General features: G+C 48.8%; 9 protein-coding genes across 9 annotated transcripts; 5 read left to right on the top strand and 4 right to left on the bottom strand.

Annotated features, from left to right (window-relative positions):
* Positions 1-1,074: 1,074 nt before the first annotated feature.
* On the top strand, positions 1,075-2,365 carry BKA55DRAFT_535301 (nucleotide-diphospho-sugar transferase; the record flags this gene model as incomplete). Its single annotated transcript, XM_046189690.1, has 4 exons — positions 1,075-1,081; positions 1,133-1,176; positions 1,264-1,410; positions 1,469-2,365. 4 exons carry the CDS (start codon positions 1,075-1,077, stop codon positions 2,363-2,365), a joined length of 1,095 nt encoding a protein of 364 aa, XP_046054104.1.
* Positions 2,366-5,691: 3,326 nt separating this feature from the next.
* BKA55DRAFT_501674 (uncharacterized protein) lies at positions 5,692-7,490 on the top strand (the record flags this gene model as incomplete). The annotated part of the gene is made up of 3 exons (XM_046186855.1): positions 5,692-5,788; positions 5,921-6,000; positions 6,063-7,490. The coding sequence occupies 3 exons, from the start codon at positions 5,692-5,694 to the stop codon at positions 7,488-7,490; spliced, it is 1,605 nt and encodes a 534-aa protein (XP_046054103.1).
* A 342-nt stretch (positions 7,491-7,832) lies between these two features.
* Positions 7,833-9,334, bottom strand: BKA55DRAFT_558824 (uncharacterized protein). Its single transcript, XM_046191885.1, has one exon. It carries the CDS (start codon positions 9,061-9,063, stop codon positions 8,011-8,013), a length of 1,053 nt encoding a protein of 350 aa, XP_046054102.1. The 5' UTR covers positions 9,064-9,334; the 3' UTR covers positions 7,833-8,010.
* A 1,443-nt stretch (positions 9,335-10,777) lies between these two features.
* BKA55DRAFT_535298 (uncharacterized protein) lies at positions 10,778-12,089 on the top strand (the record flags this gene model as incomplete). Its single annotated transcript, XM_046189689.1, has 2 exons — positions 10,778-10,846; positions 11,046-12,089. The coding sequence occupies 2 exons, from the start codon at positions 10,778-10,780 to the stop codon at positions 12,087-12,089; spliced, it is 1,113 nt and encodes a 370-aa protein (XP_046054101.1).
* Positions 12,090-12,412: 323 nt separating this feature from the next.
* On the bottom strand, positions 12,413-13,292 carry BKA55DRAFT_558821 (cyclophilin-like domain-containing protein). Its single transcript, XM_046191884.1, has 2 exons — positions 13,046-13,292; positions 12,413-12,993 (listed from the first exon to the last, which is right to left on the bottom strand). The coding sequence occupies exons 1-2, from the start codon at positions 13,076-13,078 to the stop codon at positions 12,541-12,543; spliced, it is 486 nt and encodes a 161-aa protein (XP_046054100.1). The 5' UTR covers positions 13,079-13,292; the 3' UTR covers positions 12,413-12,540.
* A 517-nt stretch (positions 13,293-13,809) lies between these two features.
* On the top strand, positions 13,810-15,582 carry BKA55DRAFT_685828 (signal peptide peptidase-domain-containing protein; the record flags this gene model as incomplete). Its single annotated transcript, XM_046198854.1, has 2 exons — positions 13,810-14,732; positions 14,784-15,582. The coding sequence occupies 2 exons, from the start codon at positions 13,810-13,812 to the stop codon at positions 15,580-15,582; spliced, it is 1,722 nt and encodes a 573-aa protein (XP_046054099.1).
* A 418-nt stretch (positions 15,583-16,000) lies between these two features.
* BKA55DRAFT_249215 (uncharacterized protein) lies at positions 16,001-16,538 on the bottom strand. The gene has a single exon (XM_046185349.1). The coding sequence runs from the start codon at positions 16,395-16,397 to the stop codon at positions 16,098-16,100; it is 300 nt and encodes a 99-aa protein (XP_046054098.1). The 5' UTR covers positions 16,398-16,538; the 3' UTR covers positions 16,001-16,097.
* A 105-nt stretch (positions 16,539-16,643) lies between these two features.
* On the top strand, positions 16,644-17,759 carry BKA55DRAFT_734646 (uncharacterized protein). Its single transcript, XM_046201263.1, has 2 exons — positions 16,644-16,881; positions 16,932-17,759. The coding sequence occupies exons 1-2, from the start codon at positions 16,783-16,785 to the stop codon at positions 17,709-17,711; spliced, it is 879 nt and encodes a 292-aa protein (XP_046054097.1). The 5' UTR covers positions 16,644-16,782; the 3' UTR covers positions 17,712-17,759.
* On the bottom strand, positions 17,760-19,184 carry BKA55DRAFT_558816 (Alpha/Beta hydrolase protein). Its single transcript, XM_046191883.1, has 5 exons — positions 18,902-19,184; positions 18,664-18,818; positions 18,445-18,616; positions 18,225-18,372; positions 17,760-18,172 (listed from the first exon to the last, which is right to left on the bottom strand). Exons 2-5 carry the CDS (start codon positions 18,779-18,781, stop codon positions 17,843-17,845), a joined length of 768 nt encoding a protein of 255 aa, XP_046054096.1. The 5' UTR covers positions 18,782-18,818; positions 18,902-19,184; the 3' UTR covers positions 17,760-17,842.
* Between the last annotated feature and the right edge of the window lie 478 nt (positions 19,185-19,662).

Raw genomic sequence — 19,662 nt, 5'->3', positions numbered from 1 at the left:
TGGGATAGTAGATAGGGGGAGTCCAGACTAATATTGACAAATCCGACTGTGATCTCCAGACCTTCTCTGGCAGAGGAATGGCACAGGTTTCAAAAGAATGATTTGTTCTCATATTCAATAGAAACCATGTCGGATATTAATCAGTTCTAGAATAACAATAACGCTGAACAGGGGGTTTAATAAAATTTCGCCAGGGAACAGACAAGGTGTCGAGCCACAATGACCCGCAAGACTTGTTTGATTGGAGTGAGAAGAGCACGCAGCCCCCTTTCTATTAGAGGACCTCGTGTCGCGGATCGTTTGTCTGTGTGGCCCGGATGGGAGATGGTAATAGTCTGAGAGGCGTAGACTAACTAGTTATGGGATATGAAGGAGTTGAGTGTCCAGATGCATTCCTTGTGATATTCTGGCCTGGAGATGAAGGGATCGGGAACAATGGCGGCAATAGCATTGTGGAATTACTACAGAAACATAATCTGAGGTCAACAATGGTGTAAATGAGATACAAACATCGGACTTCCTCTCGCTACTGGCTGATTAGATAACTCCAATACCGTGAAACAAATGACTGAGTTGCGTTTCTACAGAGATCTTGATCGTAGCTGGAAGTCAAATCTCGAAGCCGCTGAAAACTAACCTGATTTAAGACCCTGGACTATGGCACTGGCAGCCCGTGTCGTCCCCTGTAATCTGGGTCCAGCTCTCCACTCTCTCAGCCTGCTTAGGTCGTCTGGCTGGCTGCATCTACCCACGTTGGCCTTTTTAGAACATCCCCACTTCCCTCTGCTTGTGCTCTCTCTCCTGAGTTCAAAGTTGAGCTTCTTCTTCTCTTCTCCTCCTGGTCTTCCCCTTCCTCTCTGACTTTCACTTTGACTCTGATCCAGATACTCAATCTCTCGAGATACCCGATACCCTTTAAACATTTTATTCTTCCTTAATCTAATCCTGTCGAGGTTGCTTCCTTCTTTTCAGGACCTCGCTGCTGTCGCTCTCTGTTCTTTTCTTTCTCTGTCGCTGTTGACTCCCGTTGCTCCAACGCATTCACCCACGTAACAGCTTCTCAATACCGCAATCATGAAGGGTATGCTTCATCTGGCCACTCTCAGCTTCTCCAGCAGCTAAAAATGCTTAGGACTTATTCTTGTCGGCGGCTTTGGCACTCGCCTTCGTCCTCTCGTACGTTACCCCTCAGCCGCGCGAAACTCCTGTACACCCCTCCAATATTTGTTTTGTGTGTAACTGACAAGCTGTGGCGCATTACAGACCCTCACTCTCCCCAAGCCTCTTGTCGAGTTCGCCAACAAGCCCATGATTGTACACCAGATTGAGGCGCTGGTCGCAGCGGGTGTTACTGATATCGTCCTTGCTGTCAACTACAGACCTGAGATCATGGAGAAGTTCTTGGCTGAGGTAAGAACATGGAGCTTTTATATCCTCCTCAAGACCATATAACTGACACTTTCCGTAGTACGAGGAAAAGTACAACATCAACATCGAATTCTCCGTCGAGACTGAGCCCCTCGATACTGCTGGACCCCTGAAGCTTGCTGAGAGTATTCTCGCTAAGGACGACTCTCCCTTCTTCGTCCTCAACTCCGATGTCATTTGCGACTACCCCTTCCAGGACCTCCTGGCTTTCCACAAGAACCACGGCAATGAGGGTACCATTGTCGTCACCAAGGTTGAGGAACCCTCCAAGTATGGTGTTGTTGTCCACCAGCCTGGTCACCGCTCTTTGATCGACCGATTTGTCGAGAAGCCCGTCGAGTTCGTCGGCAACCGTATCAATGCCGGCATGTACATCTTCAACACCTCCATCCTCGACCGTATCGAGCTCCGCCCGACTTCTATCGAGAAGGAGACCTTCCCCGCTATGGTCAAGGACAACCAGCTTCATTCTTTCGACCTTGAGGGCTTCTGGATGGACGTTGGACAGCCCAAGGACTTCCTCAGTGGTACATGCCTGTACCTCTCCTCCCTTACTAAGAAGGGCAGCAAGGAGCTCACTCCTCCCACTGAGCCCTACGTTCACGGCGGAAATGTCATGATCCACCCTTCTGCCAAGATTGGCAAGAACTGCAGGATCGGACCCAATGTCACAATCGGGCCTGATGTTGTTATCGGTGACGGTGTCCGCCTACAACGATGTGTGTTGCTCCGTGGCTCCAAGGTCAAGGACCACGCCTGGGTGAAGTCCACCATTGTCGGCTGGAACAGCACTGTTGGCCGATGGGCTCGCCTCGAGAACGTGACAGTTCTCGGTGACGATGTCACAATTGGTGATGAGATCTACGTCAACGGTGGCAGCGTCCTCCCCCACAAATCTATCAAGGCTAACGTCGATATTCCTGCCATTATCATGTAAGGAGCGATCTAACAAACCATCGCCTTATTCGAAGCTTGCTGGAGGACACACCAACGAGACTTCTCATCTATGCTCTAATCTCAAACGACAACGACGAAGAAGAATTCAGGAAGCAAAATTCACCACTCTGGGGAGATGTGCTGGCCATCATTCTATACCATGGAGGCGGGGCGGGAAGAAATCAAGAGCCTGCCGCTCTCTCTATCTTAATACTTTTGTGCAATTGTCTAATGCCCCTTTATGCGTGTTTATCTGGCGTCTAGGTCGATATTTACAGAGGGTGGGCAGGCAGGCAAGCCATGGAAGGACAAAAACAAGGCAGTTGGGCAGGCAGGGTTCATGGCAGCCCTCTGAGGCAGCCGTGTTAAATGTCTATGTTGCAGTTATTTGTATTAAAGGAGGTGGCTCAATACCATTTTGAAACTTTACGACCTTTTCCGTTCATTGCGGGAGCGTTAACATTACTTTACAAGACAACTTACGTGTAGTCAGGGCTCTGCTGTCGTTTTCTGAGACATTCCCGGATATGCACTGCGTAGCTCACACTCTTGGTCTTGAATGAAATCCAGTAGAGGGAGCAGCTCATGAACCAGAGAGAGGAGAGAACCAAAGTTCAGCTGACATGGATGACAGGTGATCCATAGGTGGTGTTTTACGTGGGCACATCGTCTGTTTGAGATACCTTGCTCCAAGTCACTTCGTTATAGAGTACAACAGACATTGACTGGAAGATATTAGAAGCCCAAACCTCGTATATGAAGTTTGAACAACGTTTGCAGGTCGATTTTCTGATTGGTCCTGGACCTGATCAACAGGTTAGGTTCCCCGAACTCAAGAAGTAGGTAGGCTGGGGATGGCCACAATCAATGGTGCTATTCCATCCATATCACAAAGACGTCTACACAATTTGAGAAAATCATTTCGAGCCAAGAACTTCAGCTTCAATACTCAACTGTAGTAAAGTTTGGCTTTTGTCCTTCTCCATTACCATAAATGGCTCATAGTGTTCCAAACAGGGGTGCACATAATAATTATCGTTGTCAAAAGCAGAAGACTTATACTGAAGTGGAAATTGAGGCTTCGGACTTATCATGCATGGTGTTTCCAAAAGAGTGATGGCTTCTCTGAAACCATCGAAAGCTAGGAGAAACTACTGTGCTATCTTATAGCACATACCTAATTCATAAGAGCATTAATACAAAAAACCGTAACCCAAAGGTTCCTTGGTAAGGCAGGTACATTCTAAGAAGAGCGGTGTCGTGGAATGGGGCATACAGCACGGCGCCTTCCTTGAAGTTTACCAACTCGACCGTTCTTCTTGTCCTTTACAAGTCTTCAAAGTTTGTTCCAAAAACAAGGAACAAGGAAAAAGACTGATCACGATTCTTCGAACTCCGCCGCAGAACTGACAACCTACCTACATTACCAAGCCACGTCTGAGGCCTAAAACGTGAACATATTTACCACCTTCCATTTTGTTCAAAACGTCTCGCTATGCCCACACCACAAGCCGAGACAGATCACCATTTTGTTCTCGAACGATTGCGGTATTTCGAGGATAAACCACGGCACGGAAGAGACGGGGCACGTTGCATATCGTCCCTGACATTGCGAATGCCAGTGTATCATTGTCCTTGAGGCTCAAGCCACGAAACGCTGCGCCGGGTCCGAGCCCACCACTTACATTACACCAATCCAACCTCTGCATCACCCAACAGGAGACTCACGAGATCAAGCGCCGAAGTTCCCCCTGTGAATCTCGCATGATAAGTCGGGGCGGCTCGTCGATGTGGACGTTGACGGTTTTTTCTTCCGTGTCTGGAGCACACGATACGGAGGAGACGGGCCGTTTCAAAAACCTCGATTCAGCAACGACCACAACATCGGAGATCTAGACTTTACTAAGAACTCTCTGACTGATTGTCACCTCATTGCCGACACTCTTACGATCGAGAGGTCATTGGTTTTGCGAATTTTATAGAGAAGAAAATCTTAGACAAGCACGCGACCAAAGCAGACCAGAAAACCTCATCTTGAAATTCACCACGAGAGCGCACCAAGATACAGCCAGGGCCCTGGCTTAGAAGTGGTGGTCAATCGGACAATGGAGGCACAGCAGGTGCAGGTGTACGGACATGGACATGGACATGAGATTAAGACGAGGAAGCGCCCTTGGCCTCGGTTCGTTGTCTCGTGTGTAGCTGTCATGCTAATTCTAGTGGTAAGTTGGGATTTCATTACGGTGTTCTTATTTCCCTGTGCTTGGTATTCACTGGGGCCATCATATCATTTTGCAGTATCATTCATACCCCGTCATCCCGCCTTTCACCCACACGACCATTTGTCTCCCCGTTGCCCCATCTTTGGCTCTCCAGCCCAGAAATCACCCGTCCGTACCGCAAGTCTAGTTTGAGCTCGGTTCATGGAGATGATGCATGGCATGGCCTGACCGACCGAAACCTTACTAGTGAGGATGCAGTTGAGGGACTTGACGATAGCATCATTTTAAACGGCTGGGGACGACTGGCAACTTTTATTTTTTATACTGGGGCCAAAGTTGGCTTATGACGGCATCCCAGTGGATATGCACGCGGGACATGAGCCTCAAGAAACAGTTATTATGGTTTATTTAGAGACCAAGCACCCTAAAAAACAAGACGTTGGAAGCAAGACACGGCCAAGTTCGGCGTATTAGCGGAGCCTCTCTGAGCTTTCTCCCCCGCACCCCGAGCACCACCGACCACACCTCCACCATCTCTCCACTTGGACGGCCTCTCCACGGCCGCCCGGCGACACTTCAATTGGGTTGGGTGCTTCAGAACCATGGGGATGGCGCCTCAATCAGGAGAAGGAAGCAACTGGAGTGAGGCTCGTGGTATTAAAAAATCCACTGCAATTCGGGCCCATTCGGCGCTCAATACCCAGTCTCAGAAACTTTGGCCCTTGTCATCACTCACGTAACGCTCCATGATCCCCAGGCCCCAGAAAACACCCCCATATCCCATCGTCATTGGTAGTTGATCAGCCACTGACACAGGTTCCGTCAGCAGCTCTCCCAGCTTGTCCTCAGTAACGGTGACGCCAAGCTCCAGCAGCACCCAAAGCTCAAATTCCCAAGAAACCTTTTGACCTCGTTGTCGTCCGCCAACACCTTAATTTCGTTTTCCTTCTCCTCCCTCCTCCAATTATTCTCTCTACGAACTCTTCACCTTTTATTCCCTCAAAACTCTCTCTCACCCCCACCACCAATCTCTTCAGCGTCCGAAGCTGTCTGCTATATCCCCGCCCTCCTCACGACTACGCCGCCCACCTCACCAGCTATCACTATGGCTCTCGCTGACGAGTCCAACCGTATCGTCCAAGAGTTCGACTTCTCCGATGAGGACCTCAACAGTCATGTGAAGGAGTTCTTGAGGCAAATGGGTATGTTTCCCCTCCTTGCTCCACGCAGAATCTGCGCCGCGGTGCTACTGTAGCTCATTGTCATGATGCTTGCGCATTTTCTCCCATTTTGGCTTTAAACCCTCAACAAAACTCGAACTCACAATTCCCTAGATGAGGGCCTTCACAAAGAGGGTACCAGCCTCCAACAAATCCCTACCTACGTCACCGGCGTTCCCAATGGCACAGAAAAGGTGATTTTTTTATTTATCCACATTGGCTCTTGAAGCTGCCCAGACTGATTCTCCCTCACTAGGGCCTGTATCTAGCCGTTGATCTGGGAGGCACAAACTTTCGAGTTTGCTCCATTATGCTTAATGGTGACACCACCTTTAACCTCACTTACAACAAGGTTGCCATTCCGAAGGAGCTTATGGTCGCAAAGACCTCCTCACAACTCTTTTCTTTCCTCGCCAAGCAGATCGAGATCTTCCTCAAGGAGCACCATGCCGACCACTTCAACTCCCACCTGCGTCGTCGCAACACTGCCAGCACTCCCTCGGGCTATCGCGATGAACATATCTTCCGCCTAGGGTTCACCTTCAGCTTCCCTGTCAAGCAGCTAGCCATTAATAAGGGTCTGCTAATTCGATGGACCAAGGGCTTTGACATTCCTGATGCCATAGGCAAGGACGTCTGCGCCCTGCTTCAGACCGAGATCGACAAGCTCCACCTCCCCGTCAAGGTTGCAGCGCTCGTGAACGACACTGTCGGCACTCTCATGGCTCGATCCTACACTTCAACCAGCAAGAGCCGATCTGTGCTCGGTGCCATCTTTGGTACTGGTACCAACGGTGCCTACATGGAAAAACTGAGCAACATCAAGAAGCCTATCTCAGGGGAGTATGATCAATCAACAGGAGAGATGGTTGTCAACACAGAATGGGGTTCTTTTGACAATCAGCTCAACGTTCTGCCATCAACACCCTGGGATAAGGCTCTTGACACCGAAAGTGTGAACCCTGGCCTTCAAATGTTCGAGAAGCGTGTCTCTGGTATGTTCTTAGGCGAGATTGTTCGACTTGCCATGGCCGATATGATCAACAACGAGAGTTCGTCTCTGTTCAAGGATCTCAACTCGAGCACGAACGACTGGGGCACCACCACAAACATCGCGCCCTCGTCTGGCTTCCTTAAGCCTTGGGGACTCGATAGCGCCATCATGTCCGTTGCGGCCGCCGACAATACCCCTGAGCTGTCTACCCTTCGCCAGGAGCTCGAGAACCTCCTCAGTGTTTATACTCCCTCACTCGAGGACGCTCAGGCTTTCAAGTCTGTTTCCAATGCTGTTGGTCGTCGCGCTGCTCGATTGTCAGCTGTCGCCATCGGCGCCATCGCCCTCAACTCTGGCAAGCTCAATGATCTCGACGAAGAGGTTATTGATATCGGTGTCGATGGCAGTCTTGTCGAGCACTACCCATTCTTCCGCGATATGATCTACGAGGCCCTCCGTGCCATTGACGGCATTGGACCCCAGGGTGCTGAGAAGATCCGAATCGGTATCGCTAAGGACGGTAGCGGTGTCGGCGCCGCCCTGATTGCCCTCGTGGCTGCTGGCAGGGAGAAGCCCGAAGATTACTTGACTGACTTGAGATCTGAGTCCAACCGCGCTCGCAAGTCTTCTGATGCGATCCGTACGTTCTACCCTCCATCCCAAGCCATTCAAACTTCGGCCTCCGCCTAAGCGATCTTTGCTAACTTTTTAATAGTCGATTCAGCGCCAGTCTCTAACCAGGCACTCCTAATTGGCGGTGCCGTCGGTCTCCTTGCGCTAGCAGCTGTATGGTATAGCAAGCGTCGATGAGCAACTACATGTTTTGGTGTTATGCGGTTTTTTGTTGAGTTGATAACTCGTGTCAAGATTTATGTATATATGTGCATGTGACGGGATGTGTTCATGTTCATTTCTGGACCCTAGGCGTTTTCTTGAATACTTTCATCCTTTTGCTGTTTTTTCTATATTCAAAAGTTGTATAATTATGAGGCAACTAGTTTTATGACAAGATAATCTGATGATTCTTATTGACTTTTCTCGGAAACAATGAATTCATCGTTGTGTTATTATTATGGTAAGTCTAATGTTTGTTGTGTCTTTTCCGGAAGCGCGTCTAGTCCATCCTAACCGTTGAAATCATATACCATCGTGAAGCAATCCATTCTTCTTAGTGCCAGCTTGTATCAAGCTCATCTTTCTCATATATGCTTTAGTTCCCGAAAGCAGCCGCAGGATATGACCTGTCCTTTTTCTTTCGTGCCGCAGAGCTACTTCTAGAGCTTGCGCCAGAGCCAGTACTTCCTCCCCGGGGCGGTGGTGCAAGACGGCTGTTAGCCATATCCTCGGGCAGATCATTCCACTCCGTCTCAGGTCGTTGATTTTGATAAGATTTACCAGATTGAGGCATGGGTGGTCTTGAGGTGCTATTTTTGGGAGGACCTGACGCTGCGTCTAAGTTGGCAATGACAGCAGTTGCGCTCGCGGGCACACTATGTTGAGGCGCAGAAGAGGAAGAAGGGATCAATTTCCGAACAGAAGCGCCAGTGGGACGGCTCACTAGCCAAGCTGAATTGGGACGCAGCTTGAGATAATAGCCCTCAATAGGTTGGTTCTCGCGCTTGAAGCCACGACCTTCATACCACTTCAGTCCCTCCTCATTCTCAGTCCAAACATGGGCCGTGACAGTTGTCACATTCAAGTTGGGGTCCGATACAGCACCTGCAATGATATTGTCCACAGCAGCGTTCACGAGACCCAGCGATCGATAAGGCGAGAGCAGACATAGCGATTGAATGTATAAATTCTGGGGCATGACTCCCTGGCTGTTGGAATCGAGGGTGGGTTCAACGCGACAGACGACACCGCCGACGACCTTGGCTTCGGAACCATCGTGAGCCCAGGTGATGACTCGGGAGAAGTGACCAGACGTGGGATCAACTGCGCGCTGGTAGAAGTTGTCGGGGTAGCTCACGGGAAGAAGAAGAGCATTGATGCGACGTAGAGCATTAACATCGTCGTTTGAGACCAGCCGGATCGTTGCTTCTTGAGGGAGGGATGTCGGAAGAGGCGGAATTTGGAACGAGGCAATCGTCGAGTCTGGCGTCTTCGAGGTTGGTGGAGGGGCCGTAGCAGCAGGCGGCGGGGAAGGCCCCGAGAGTTCTATGGAAGCTGCTTGAGAAGGCGGAGGGGCATATTTGGGTGTTTTTGCCGAGAAGAAGGATCGGATGGAGGTTTGGGCGGGTTTCGTGGACGGGAGTGACATATTAACGTGGAAGTATGTAATGTGCAGTTGGAGGTTTATCGAGGCAGGTAGAGGTTGTATGTTGTTGAGAGAGGATGGAGGTTGTTTATGAGACAGATCTCCACGAACGGTAAACAACGGAAAAGAAAACAAAAGGTTGGGAAAAGTGAGACAAACGCCCAGCCAAAACCCTAAACTATGCACTCTTCGAGTCTAAGTGTCAATACGGAGCAATGAGGATTATGCTTTCGTGGAGGTATTCAGAGGGTCGAAAAAGCATGGAAGTCTAGAGGGGATGAGGCTCTTAGGCACTAGCGCGGATCACCCAATGAATGGCATTGAAGATGAAGGAATAGCCAATCCCACGTGAGAGATCTAGATTGAAGTTGATCGCCATTCGTTAAAGGGAGCCCCTTGATGAGAATTAGATAAATTTAGCAGCATCCAGTATCTTGAAGGTACCCGCCCCTGAAAGTCGATTGACAGGTGTCGTTTGTGAGTTGTAGAATAAGGTAAGTAGGTGGTTTTGTATTAATAGATGGCACATGGGCAGCTCTAAGGATGTACAGTCCTTACTACATATACGATGAAGCGATATATTCGGTTGAAACTGATACATCATAGTAGACTGTTGTATTTTGGTCATCAACTCTCTGGGCAATCTTTGAAGCCATACGCTATGAGCTGCATTAGTGACGGTCCAAGTCAAAAGATGATCGATCGTCCCTTGCATCTGTCATGGACATCAATTAAACTTCACGCAAGCGAACCGGCTAGATCTTGATCAATCGATCTTGATGATTACCTTCCGCATCGGCATGATCAACTCGGTACCTGAATAATAACATTATCGGGCTGCGGTAAGATATTTAAATACCAACCCCTAATCTTGTCAGATTCGTTATACAGGTGGAGATGAATCCATCTCCCTTTCCGAAACTCTACGTCTCAAAATTTCAGTGGCTGATACCGACCGAGGTGAGCACTGGGCGCTGGGGCACACTGACTTCCACTGAGGCTCAGGCTCAGTCTCGGGTGGCTTCTGTCAACGTTGACTTTTATTTTTTTTGCTTCAAATCTTCCCTTTCACTTTGAACAATCGGAACCATCTCGTCATCCTTGGTTCACCGCTGGCATCAAAAATTGTCGCTACGTACTTGGGATTCTTTTGTTCTTCTTTTGAATTACTCGCGTCAGAAGCGGGCCATTTATTTCATCGCTCGGGCCGTCAATATCGATCCATCTCAAATATCTCCCGTTACCGAACGCAAACGCTGAACTGTAGTGCACTACGCTGGAAACCTCCTACACCCAAAGATTGGAGAATAGAAACTCATCAATTGTTACCTTATTCATCTCACCACTCCCCCATTGTTAACTCATTTGGTTTACTCATTGTTTCATCCGAATCAGAGTGACAATTACTCGTCATTCTTACTCATGCGCTTTAATTATTCCTCCTCTCTTACGATTAATTCTCTCACTTTCAACTTTCAATATTTTCTCCCCCAAACTCTTTCTCTTATCGCACTAGCCAGCGCCCCTACTCCGTATTCACCTCAGTAACACTACTGTACCCCAGCTGCAATTCCGTGCACACCCCCCTCCGCCCGGTAGCTGCCGTTTCGCTCCTCGGCATCATCACACGATTTCAGTTACACACCCTCCGCTTTTACAGTATTGTTCCTTACAAACTTGTCGGCCCTGGCTCGGACTCAGGATATCCGGCGACATCATGAATGCTGGCACGGGCAGGGCGGGCGTCATAAGCGCTCCAGATGATACTGCCCCGATGGATAAGTTGGTAAGTATTCGATCTCTATCTCTTTGCATGTCCACCTCCCTGCGATGCGAAATCAAACGCCGCCCGCGAGCGCCATCATGTCCTCTGTGGTGATGCTCATCTCTGCGCCCCCTATCGCGGCGCCATTGCATCGAAATTGTCGCTCACCATCTATCGGCAATGTCTTTTCTAATAAATCGCTAATACGAACCTTTCTCAGGCACATGCTGTACTAGATGATGTGCTTTACAATGTTCTGAGCGATCTATTGATGAAGACGCACCGCGAAGAGAAGACAGCCAGAGCTACCACCGCTGCCATTCGCATTGAGAAGCTGGCATCCGACGCGTCCGACAGCTCAACGCCAGACTCAAAACCGGACGTACGGATTGAGACCGACGCCGCTATATACGAGGATGGAAAAGTATTGCTGAAGGGCAATCCTCTCAAGACTACCGCTGAGATTCTATGCCCCCGATGCCATCTGCCCCGACTCCTATACCCGACGGACGGAAAAGGCGCCCAAAAACCCGACCCCGGCGTCATCTACTGCAAGAAACACCCTTATATTGATAAGCCCGGGTGCGATATCTATGGCCAGAGTTGGGTTGCGCCAGGTCCTGGTCGAGGCAAAAAGAAGAAGGATATGGAAAAGAACAATACGGATTCTCCCACTCCCGAACAACGACCACCCAATGTTCTTTCTTTCCCCTCCGCTACTTGCAGCAAATGCAAGCGTTGCATTCTTGTCACTCGACTGAATAACCATATGGGCTCATGCATCGGGAATAGTGGTCGCAATGCCAGTCGAGCTGCAGCGCAGAAGTTGAGTAATGGCGGATCTCAGAATGACACTACGCCGCCTTCATCACAAAAGGCGACACCTGCGCCAGGCTCCCGCGCCACCAGCCCGAAGAAGCGTGATGCCAGCGACGAAGAGGAAGATTCGGAGAACAGTCACAAGAAAAAGAAGCTCAAGCCTACTTCTGTCACCAAGAAGGTGATTATCAAGACGAAGCCGAGCCTCAAAAAGGACAAACCTAAGGGTCTGTCGTCCTTAAGCCAGGAGCAAAAGGCCGACTACAGCAACGGTGATTCAGTCGAGGTGGCACCCAAGAAGGTTGTGTCTAAGGGTATCAGTCCTGTTAAGAAGCTTAAGATGAACAAACCTCCGCTGGGGTCACCCAAGCCCAAGCCTAGCCTCATCCGCGAGGCAACTGGAGAGTCAGAATCCTCAGATACCCTCTCATCCCCTCCTCAGTAGACCTTGCTCGGGGATAGCATCATGAGCGATGCATCATAGGTCTTATGGCATGTTAGGCTGCACTCTTAGCGTCAGCCTGGCGTACACGCATCAATATGAATGTCATGGTTGGATACAATAGAAGCAGGCAGTACGTCACGCGACAAAGGACATCATTTGCTCATCGCTTGCTTCTCAACAACATTCACTCTACTTGTATTATCATCAATACATCATTGCATTGGACTGGCGGGTTGGATGGCTAAGGTTACCGGGACCGGATATTTGCAGCATCCACGGAAAAGGGACCGGGGCGTTTTTGGCGTAATGAGTACAACAATGGATATTTGCTAAAAATATGATCTTGAACGCGGCCTGTGCCCGTGACTGTGATTATGGTTTGTTGACTTGTAACTGTAATCCTGAACGCCAATGCTAGAGATGTCTAACCCGCCCCGCGAATGCTTTCTATTTAGACCTGCTCCTCCTCTACAACGCGAGCCTTGACAATCTTGATCTCCTCGATAGGCCTGTCCTCAGATCCAGTCTTGACCATGCCCATTCTCTTCACAGTACTCATGCCGGATTTAACTCTTCCAAAGATAGTGTGTTTACCATCAAGCCAAGGTGTCGGCGCAAGCGTGATAAAAAACTGCGATCCGTTTGTGTTGGGGCCTGCGTTGGCCATGCTCAAGATACCAGCGCCAGTGTGCTTGAGGCCCAGATCGATCTCGTCCTCGAACTTCTCGCCGTAAATAGAGCTTCCGCCGCGACCCGTTCCTGTTGGGTCACCGCCCTGGATCATGAAATTGGGGATGATGCGGTGGAAGATGGTGTTGTCGTAGTAGCCGCGACGGACAAGGGTGGTGAAGTTGTTGCAGGTCTTGGGAGCGTGGGTGGTGTAGAGCTCAAGAGTGAGCGAGCCCTGTAACTTGTCAGTAGCTGTAGGTAGTTGAAGACGAGAGGTTGTGACGTGCCATTGTGGTCTCGAGCGATATGTTCGTTGTCATGATTGCGCTGCTTTGTTGGATGTAATTTGTTTATGATGGAGGGGAAATTTATCTGCCAAAGCTAGACACAACCACCCTTAGTCAACGAACATGGAGCATTGAGGTCACTGACGGCTGGGCTATAAGATTAAGGCAAATTATGCTATACAGGACTGTCATACTATTAATTCTCGCAAGACAACTTGTATTTTTTCTTCCTGCCGTGTCAACTTTTATACTGCTTTTCCTACGTAAAATAAGGTCAGCAGCTCTATGTACCTATGTTCAACATGATGGGCGCTTTGGCGCATTTTCGACCTTGAGTTCTTGGCGTTTTTAGCACTGCGAGCTGCATGATTGGCCACTTGGGTCCCAGACAACTCTGTAAGAAAACGCAGGCCACTAAGTACCTGGCTAATCGACACATTTCAGCCCCAGAACCTTCTGTTTAGGCTCAGCTCAGTGAGCTTTTACACTTTCATCAGACGTCATTCAACGAAGATACTGCAAGTCGGGACCTTTCTTCTTCTTTTTCTTCTTTTCTTCTCTTTGTTGACCTTTTATACAGAAACATAACAAATTTTGTTTACCATTCCTTCAAGTTCCCTGCACAAAGAACAGAGTCAACGGTCGGAAAAACCACAAAATGTCATGACTGGGACCCTTAACTCGTACTTTACAGAACTTGTTCAGGCTGAGAACACGTTGCTTTCTTTCCACCATCACCATTAGCAACGTCTTCAAGTCAAACCATGGCGGAAAACGCTACAGATCCAGCCGCCCTCGAGGGCTCTTTCGATGCTCTAAATTCTACCATCACCAATGGACAAAGTTGGCTCTCAGCCTTTGCACATATTCAAGATCTGAGTTTTGTCATGCTTGAAGTCAGACTCGTCCTCAGCGCTATTGGCATCATCTATCTTGGTGCCCACGCTGCTCTTCGGCGACCCCCATCTGCACAACCTGCGAAGAAAAAGAAGCCTGGCTCTAAGGATGAAGATGAGGAGCGTTTTGCCCAGGGACTAGAGCCCTCCGATGCCATTATTTTCCCGCTTATGGCTGGTTGCGTCCTTGTTGGCCTGTACTACCTGATTCAGTGGCTCAAGGATCCTGACATCCTGAACAAAATTCTGCGCTGGTACATGTCTACCATGTCGGTTGCTAGTCTGGTATCGATCTATTCTCATGGTATTGAGGTAGTGACTAGCCTGGCGTTTCCACGATACTGGCGCGGCAGTGACGGGCGACTGAGGGAAGCGGATCAGAAGACAAGATCAGTACAAGTCTGCGATGATGCGGGAAACCCTGACGCGGCGATTCCTAAAACTCAAAGCCCATTTCCTGGAGCATTTGCTTGTTTGGCGTTCTCGGAGAAGATCCGCAAGTCTGGCTGGGAGCTTCGAGGCCTCCTTAAGCGACACTGGGCCATCAAGCTCTTCATCCATGGAATGGGTAAAGAGGAAGGCCGAGTCAAGTTTGCTCATGTAGTGTCCTTGGTTATGGCCTTAGTCACGGCGCTTGTTTATTCGTCAACTACATCCCCTTTGTTGAGCAATATGCTTGGCTACGCCATGTGCTATGGCTCCCTTCAACTCATCTCGCCAACAGATTTCTTGACTAGTACTTTGATTCTGGTTGGTCTATTCTTTTACGATATCATAATGGTATTTTACACGTGAGTTACATCATTGTTCTTGATATTGACCTCGAAGCTAAGTATTTTCAGTCCCTATATGGTTACAGTAGCAACCAAGTTGGACGTCCCAATCAAGCTCACTTTCGAGGCTGCAGAGCGTAAAAGTATTCTCGGACTGGGTGACATTGTTATTCCAGGCATGGTCATGGCCCTGGCCCTTCGCTTTGACCTCTGGCTCCATTATGATCGAAAGATCAAGTATGAGAGCACTGACCTGAAGCTGATTGAGAAGGATCCGACATCAGGCGCCCTTATCGTAAGAAGCGAGACCAAACACAAGGAGGTCAAGGCCAAGTACGTCAATGTCAAAGGTAAATGGGGAGATATCCTCTGGACACGTGGGGCTTTCTTTCTCTTCGGATCACAGCAGCTGCCCCCTGACTTGGCGGCTGCACGGTTTCGCAAGACGTACTTTCATGCCTCCGTCATGGGGTATCTACTCGGCATGCTGGTTACCTTGGCTATGCTCTTGATTTTCAAGCGTGGCCAGCCTGCATTGTTGTATCTTGTTCCTGGCGTTCTGGGGTCTCTGTGGCTGACAGGCCTGGTGCGTGGAGAAATCAAGCAGATGTGGAAATACACAGAAGACGGAAGCCTAGACAAGATTGATGTGGTTGTGGACTTGGATGGCGATGGCAACGCGATCAAGACCCTCGGCAAACTTGAAGATGGCGTCGTTGATACAACCAAGAAGGATGAAAAGAAGGATGGAGAGGATAAACCCAAGGATAAAGACGATGGCAAAGCAAAAGAAGGGGATAAGAGTGAAAGCAAGGAAGAACGCCATGTATTCTTGCTCTCGGTTGATGCTGAGTCAGAGACAGAATAGGCCGAGGTCTCATGGCCGTAGTTTTGGTAACGGGATCTGGGTGCAGTAGCAATGCCTCAGCCGAAGCCCAATACATAAAATACACGGGCGTCATAGAATAGACATTATCTGCTCAAAGCTTCCTCTATCAGTCCGGTTCTATATCCATTTGCGTCAAGGAACTTGTCACACATAAGCAATTGTCGCTTCGAAGCGACCGAGAGAAGGGGTTTTATCATCATCATTAACATTAATATTAATTCTGGACTGCTTTAAAATAAAATAAGAATCATTATCTCAGCGTCTCCGTATCCATCCACATCATACGCGTACCCCGTATTTCTTCAAAAACATAACCTCCTCGAGTCTGTATTAGTAGACATCGGCCACCACCAACATCCTTAATCCCCTGCACCGCGTAAAGGTTCAGACTCTTCGCAGGGGTGGTTCCATCCACTCAGATCCAAAGTAGTATGTGAATGCTTTTGCTTTGGTCTGGGCTTCCTCTGGGGTCTTGTTGTGCCCAACACTCGGCGTTAAGATGGGCGGGTGAATAGTGAAAACTCGAGCGTGTTGCATACTGAAATTGTATCTGATGTTCCCTTGGCTGAAGCTTTTGAAGAGTCCTTATTGTTTTGTTTTGTTTGGGTGACAAGAACTGGCTTTTGCAGATACAGTGGCTGGTGCAACACAACTCGTTTGGCTTGAGCCAAAAATAAAAATAAAAATAAAAATGGTAAAGTAGAAGATACTGCTATGCTGAGGGGGGGAAACGATCCAGCTCGAGCAGAAAAAGAAGCAACATAAGATAAGAATGGAAGTCTCCTCTTGGACATGAGCCGTGGTGGTTTAATGGCTGATCATGGTTGTGGTTGTCAAGGAGAGAAAAAAGTGCAGGATTAGTTCTCAAGAACGAAGAAAGGCATGAGAACCTGGAGAACATATTCAAAGCTCTTCTCATGGCCTCTTATTATACTTCATGTTCGTTGCAGTATGACAATGTTCCTCCGGCCCGTGTTTCGGCCGGCCCGTAATCAAGACCCCACCTCCGACAGGCCCGGTTTCGTCTTTTCGGCTTCCGAGTCTCACCTGTCTTGTCACAGTTTCGTCTCAACTATCTTTCAATACTCTGATACTCCATCACTTACTTCATATGGGTTTTTTCACTGGAAACCTGAAACGCTAGCTCTTCAGCATTCCAAGGCAATAGTTGTAGCAACGATGAGTCGGACCCAATCTTCACCCACGGTCATCCAATGGGTGATCGACACTCGTCCACTTTGGCCCTCCGCTCTCAAGACCAAAGACCTCACCTCCGCTGTAAGTGCTCTAGTCGTCCACTATAACCTGAGACTCATCTCATACCTTAGGCTTCACGTGCGCTCTCACTTCTCACCGCCGAGGAACAATCTTCTGTTCTGAGATACTACCACGTCCGCGATGCCAAGCTCGCTCTCGCTTCGGCTCTTCTTAAGCGCTACGCAATCTCTCGCTTCTGTCACGTCCCCTGGTTCCAGGCCAAGACTACTCGAGACGCTCGAACCAAGCCTGTCTTTGTCTTGCCAAGCGGTGATGAGCCGCTGATCTTCAACGTCTCGCATCAGGCTGGTCTCGCTGTTCTCCTGGCCGTTCACGATCCGCCAAAAGGCCTTACCGTGGGAGTTGATGTTGTGTGTCCATCAGAACGGCGAGATCGAGATCTGAGTAGTTTGGAAGAAGATGGGTGGGCTAGTTTCGTCGACATTCATGCCGATGTCTTTGGGGCAGGAGAAGTCTCAGCGCTTAAGAGCATAAACCCTGTTCCTACTGTTCAAGAACGAGATCGTGCATTGCGCTACTTTTATGCACTGTGGTGTCTCCGAGAAGCCTATGTCAAGATGACAGGGGATGCTCTTCTGGCAAGCTGGTTGAAAGACCTCGAGATGCAAAACTTTGCCCCGCCAGAAGATATGGGGAAACCCCAAGAGGTTCGGCTAAGAGGCAAGAAGGTTGAAGGCGTGGATGTGAGACTGATGCCGCTGCTCGAGGAATACATGATCTCCACAGCCGTAAGAAACGGTGATAACGGGGCGACTGTCGAGATCGGGGAGTTTCAAAGTCTCGATATAGAGGAAGTATTGGCATTTGGGGAAAAGGCATCCAAACAATGATTATAGCAAGGTTATGAATAATGAGAAATGCAAGCGCAATTATCTGACATCAGTGTTTCTTATTTCCTTTGGTCATTTCTCATAGTATAGATACATCGCGTCTCTCGATAAAAGACATCACATTTCCAACTTTAGAAGTTCTTACCGAAGAACTCAAGGACTGTCTTGTAGCCCCTCTCATACTCCTCCTTGACACGGCTGTCACTGAGATCGGCACGAGCAGCCATCCAGCCGTGGATCTGGTCCTTGAAGGTCTCTACGTGCTTAGCCACTTTGAGGTTGTCCTCAAACTTCTTGACCTCCTCATCAGGCTCCTCCTTGGATGCAAGAAGCATGGTAGGAACCGAGAGGCCCTCAGCATCAGAGGCGTCAACCATGGCGGGGTGGATCTGGGCCGCGATGGAGAAGGGGTTAGAGTCCGCTTTGACGCTGAGAGCAACGACCTTGCCGCCCCAGCAGTACTATTTAAACTTGTCAGTACTGAAACATAGCTGCAAACCAAACAGCACTTACTCCGATGATTCCGAATTTCTCAATGGAAGAGTCCTGGTCCTTGACAGCCTTTACGTAGTCGGGAACTTGGCCGGCAACCTTGGGGGGAGGGTATGTCCCAAAGAAGTCTCCAAGCTGCTTCTTCTTGTCATCATTGTCTGGAGGGTAGCTGATATCGAATTCGTGGTTAGTAATGCTCTGCATAGTCGTTGTTAAAACAGATGGGAACGTGAGCTCTTACATCTCAATGGGGCAGGGGCTGCCCTTGAACCAGTCAGGGATGAAGACCTTGTACTTCTGATGAGCATCACTGAAGGCGAGGATATCAGCTCCCTGAAGAGTCTGATCAAAGTATCCGAAGATGTCGTAGATCACGACAATGGCCTTCTTAGCGTCAACGGGGCCAGTAACATCTGCCCAAGTTAGTTGTTGTCTCTTCCTGTGCCAGGAGTCGTCTTACAAGTCTTATAGCCTCCGATCTCCTTGTAAGTTCCCTTTGCCTCATAACCCTTAGATACAACAGGTGGTATGTTGCAGCAGGCCTCGTTGTGGCCGTGAGATGCGGGCATGGTCGTCATGATGGATGAATTAGAATGACGATTGCTAGAGGCGCGCCTATTGAATAAGATCTCTGTTTAGCTGAGTCTCAGCAACGATGAAGGTCAAGTGTATCCGGCAAGAGAAGAATGACGACTTACAGGGCTAGTTCCGTAGCGGGCGAGAAAGAAAATTGTCGATAATGTGATTATAGAAGGTGACGGAATTAAAAGCGTTGATTCCTCGATTGCGGGGAGGAGGAGGAGGGGTGGGAGCTTGAATGGGGAAAGGACCAATGATGTCACGATTCACTCAGGAACAGCAAGCCGTCCACATCTCTTGAGATGGCAAGTTCTATCCTCTTCTCTTACCTCGTGCAATCACTTCAATTTCTTCAATTCATTTCCATGTATCTCAGGTTCAATGTTTCACGCTCAATTGAATTGTCTTTCAATTACGAATACATCATGTTCCCCTTCCTGCTCTAGACTACCTTAGTTGCCGGTCAGCGGCCCCAGCCGGCCCGGGTGGGGGAACATAACTAATAGATACGTACTGCAGACAGCAATACTCATCGTCATAATCTCGCAATAAGGCTAAAAATGACTCTGATATTGATCGATAAATTTCGATTTGTTTTGAATCCAAGACTTAAAAAGTGCTATCGCTTTGCTCTGAAATTTCATTCATCAGATTTCCGTTCCCTAAAAGGTGGTCATTACCAATCCAACGCTATCCCATAACACGATATAAGATATATCCTCAAGCCAAAGGCCAAAACACCGTTGTGCCTATGCAATTATGTACCAGAACTCCTTCTTATGCCATCTTTTTATTTACCCACCATGTTTGCGGTTGGTAATTCTGTCAGTCTCAGCCTGTTCCAGACAGTTTGAGATCAACTACATGATGCTCCCGTCTC

Source organism: Fusarium redolens (genome assembly GCF_020744475.1).
Source record: "Fusarium redolens strain MPI-CAGE-AT-0023 chromosome Unknown BKA55scaffold_3, whole genome shotgun sequence".
Taxonomy (NCBI): domain Eukaryota; kingdom Fungi; phylum Ascomycota; class Sordariomycetes; order Hypocreales; family Nectriaceae; genus Fusarium; species Fusarium redolens.
This window is presented reverse-complemented; position numbering and strand designations above follow the sequence as displayed.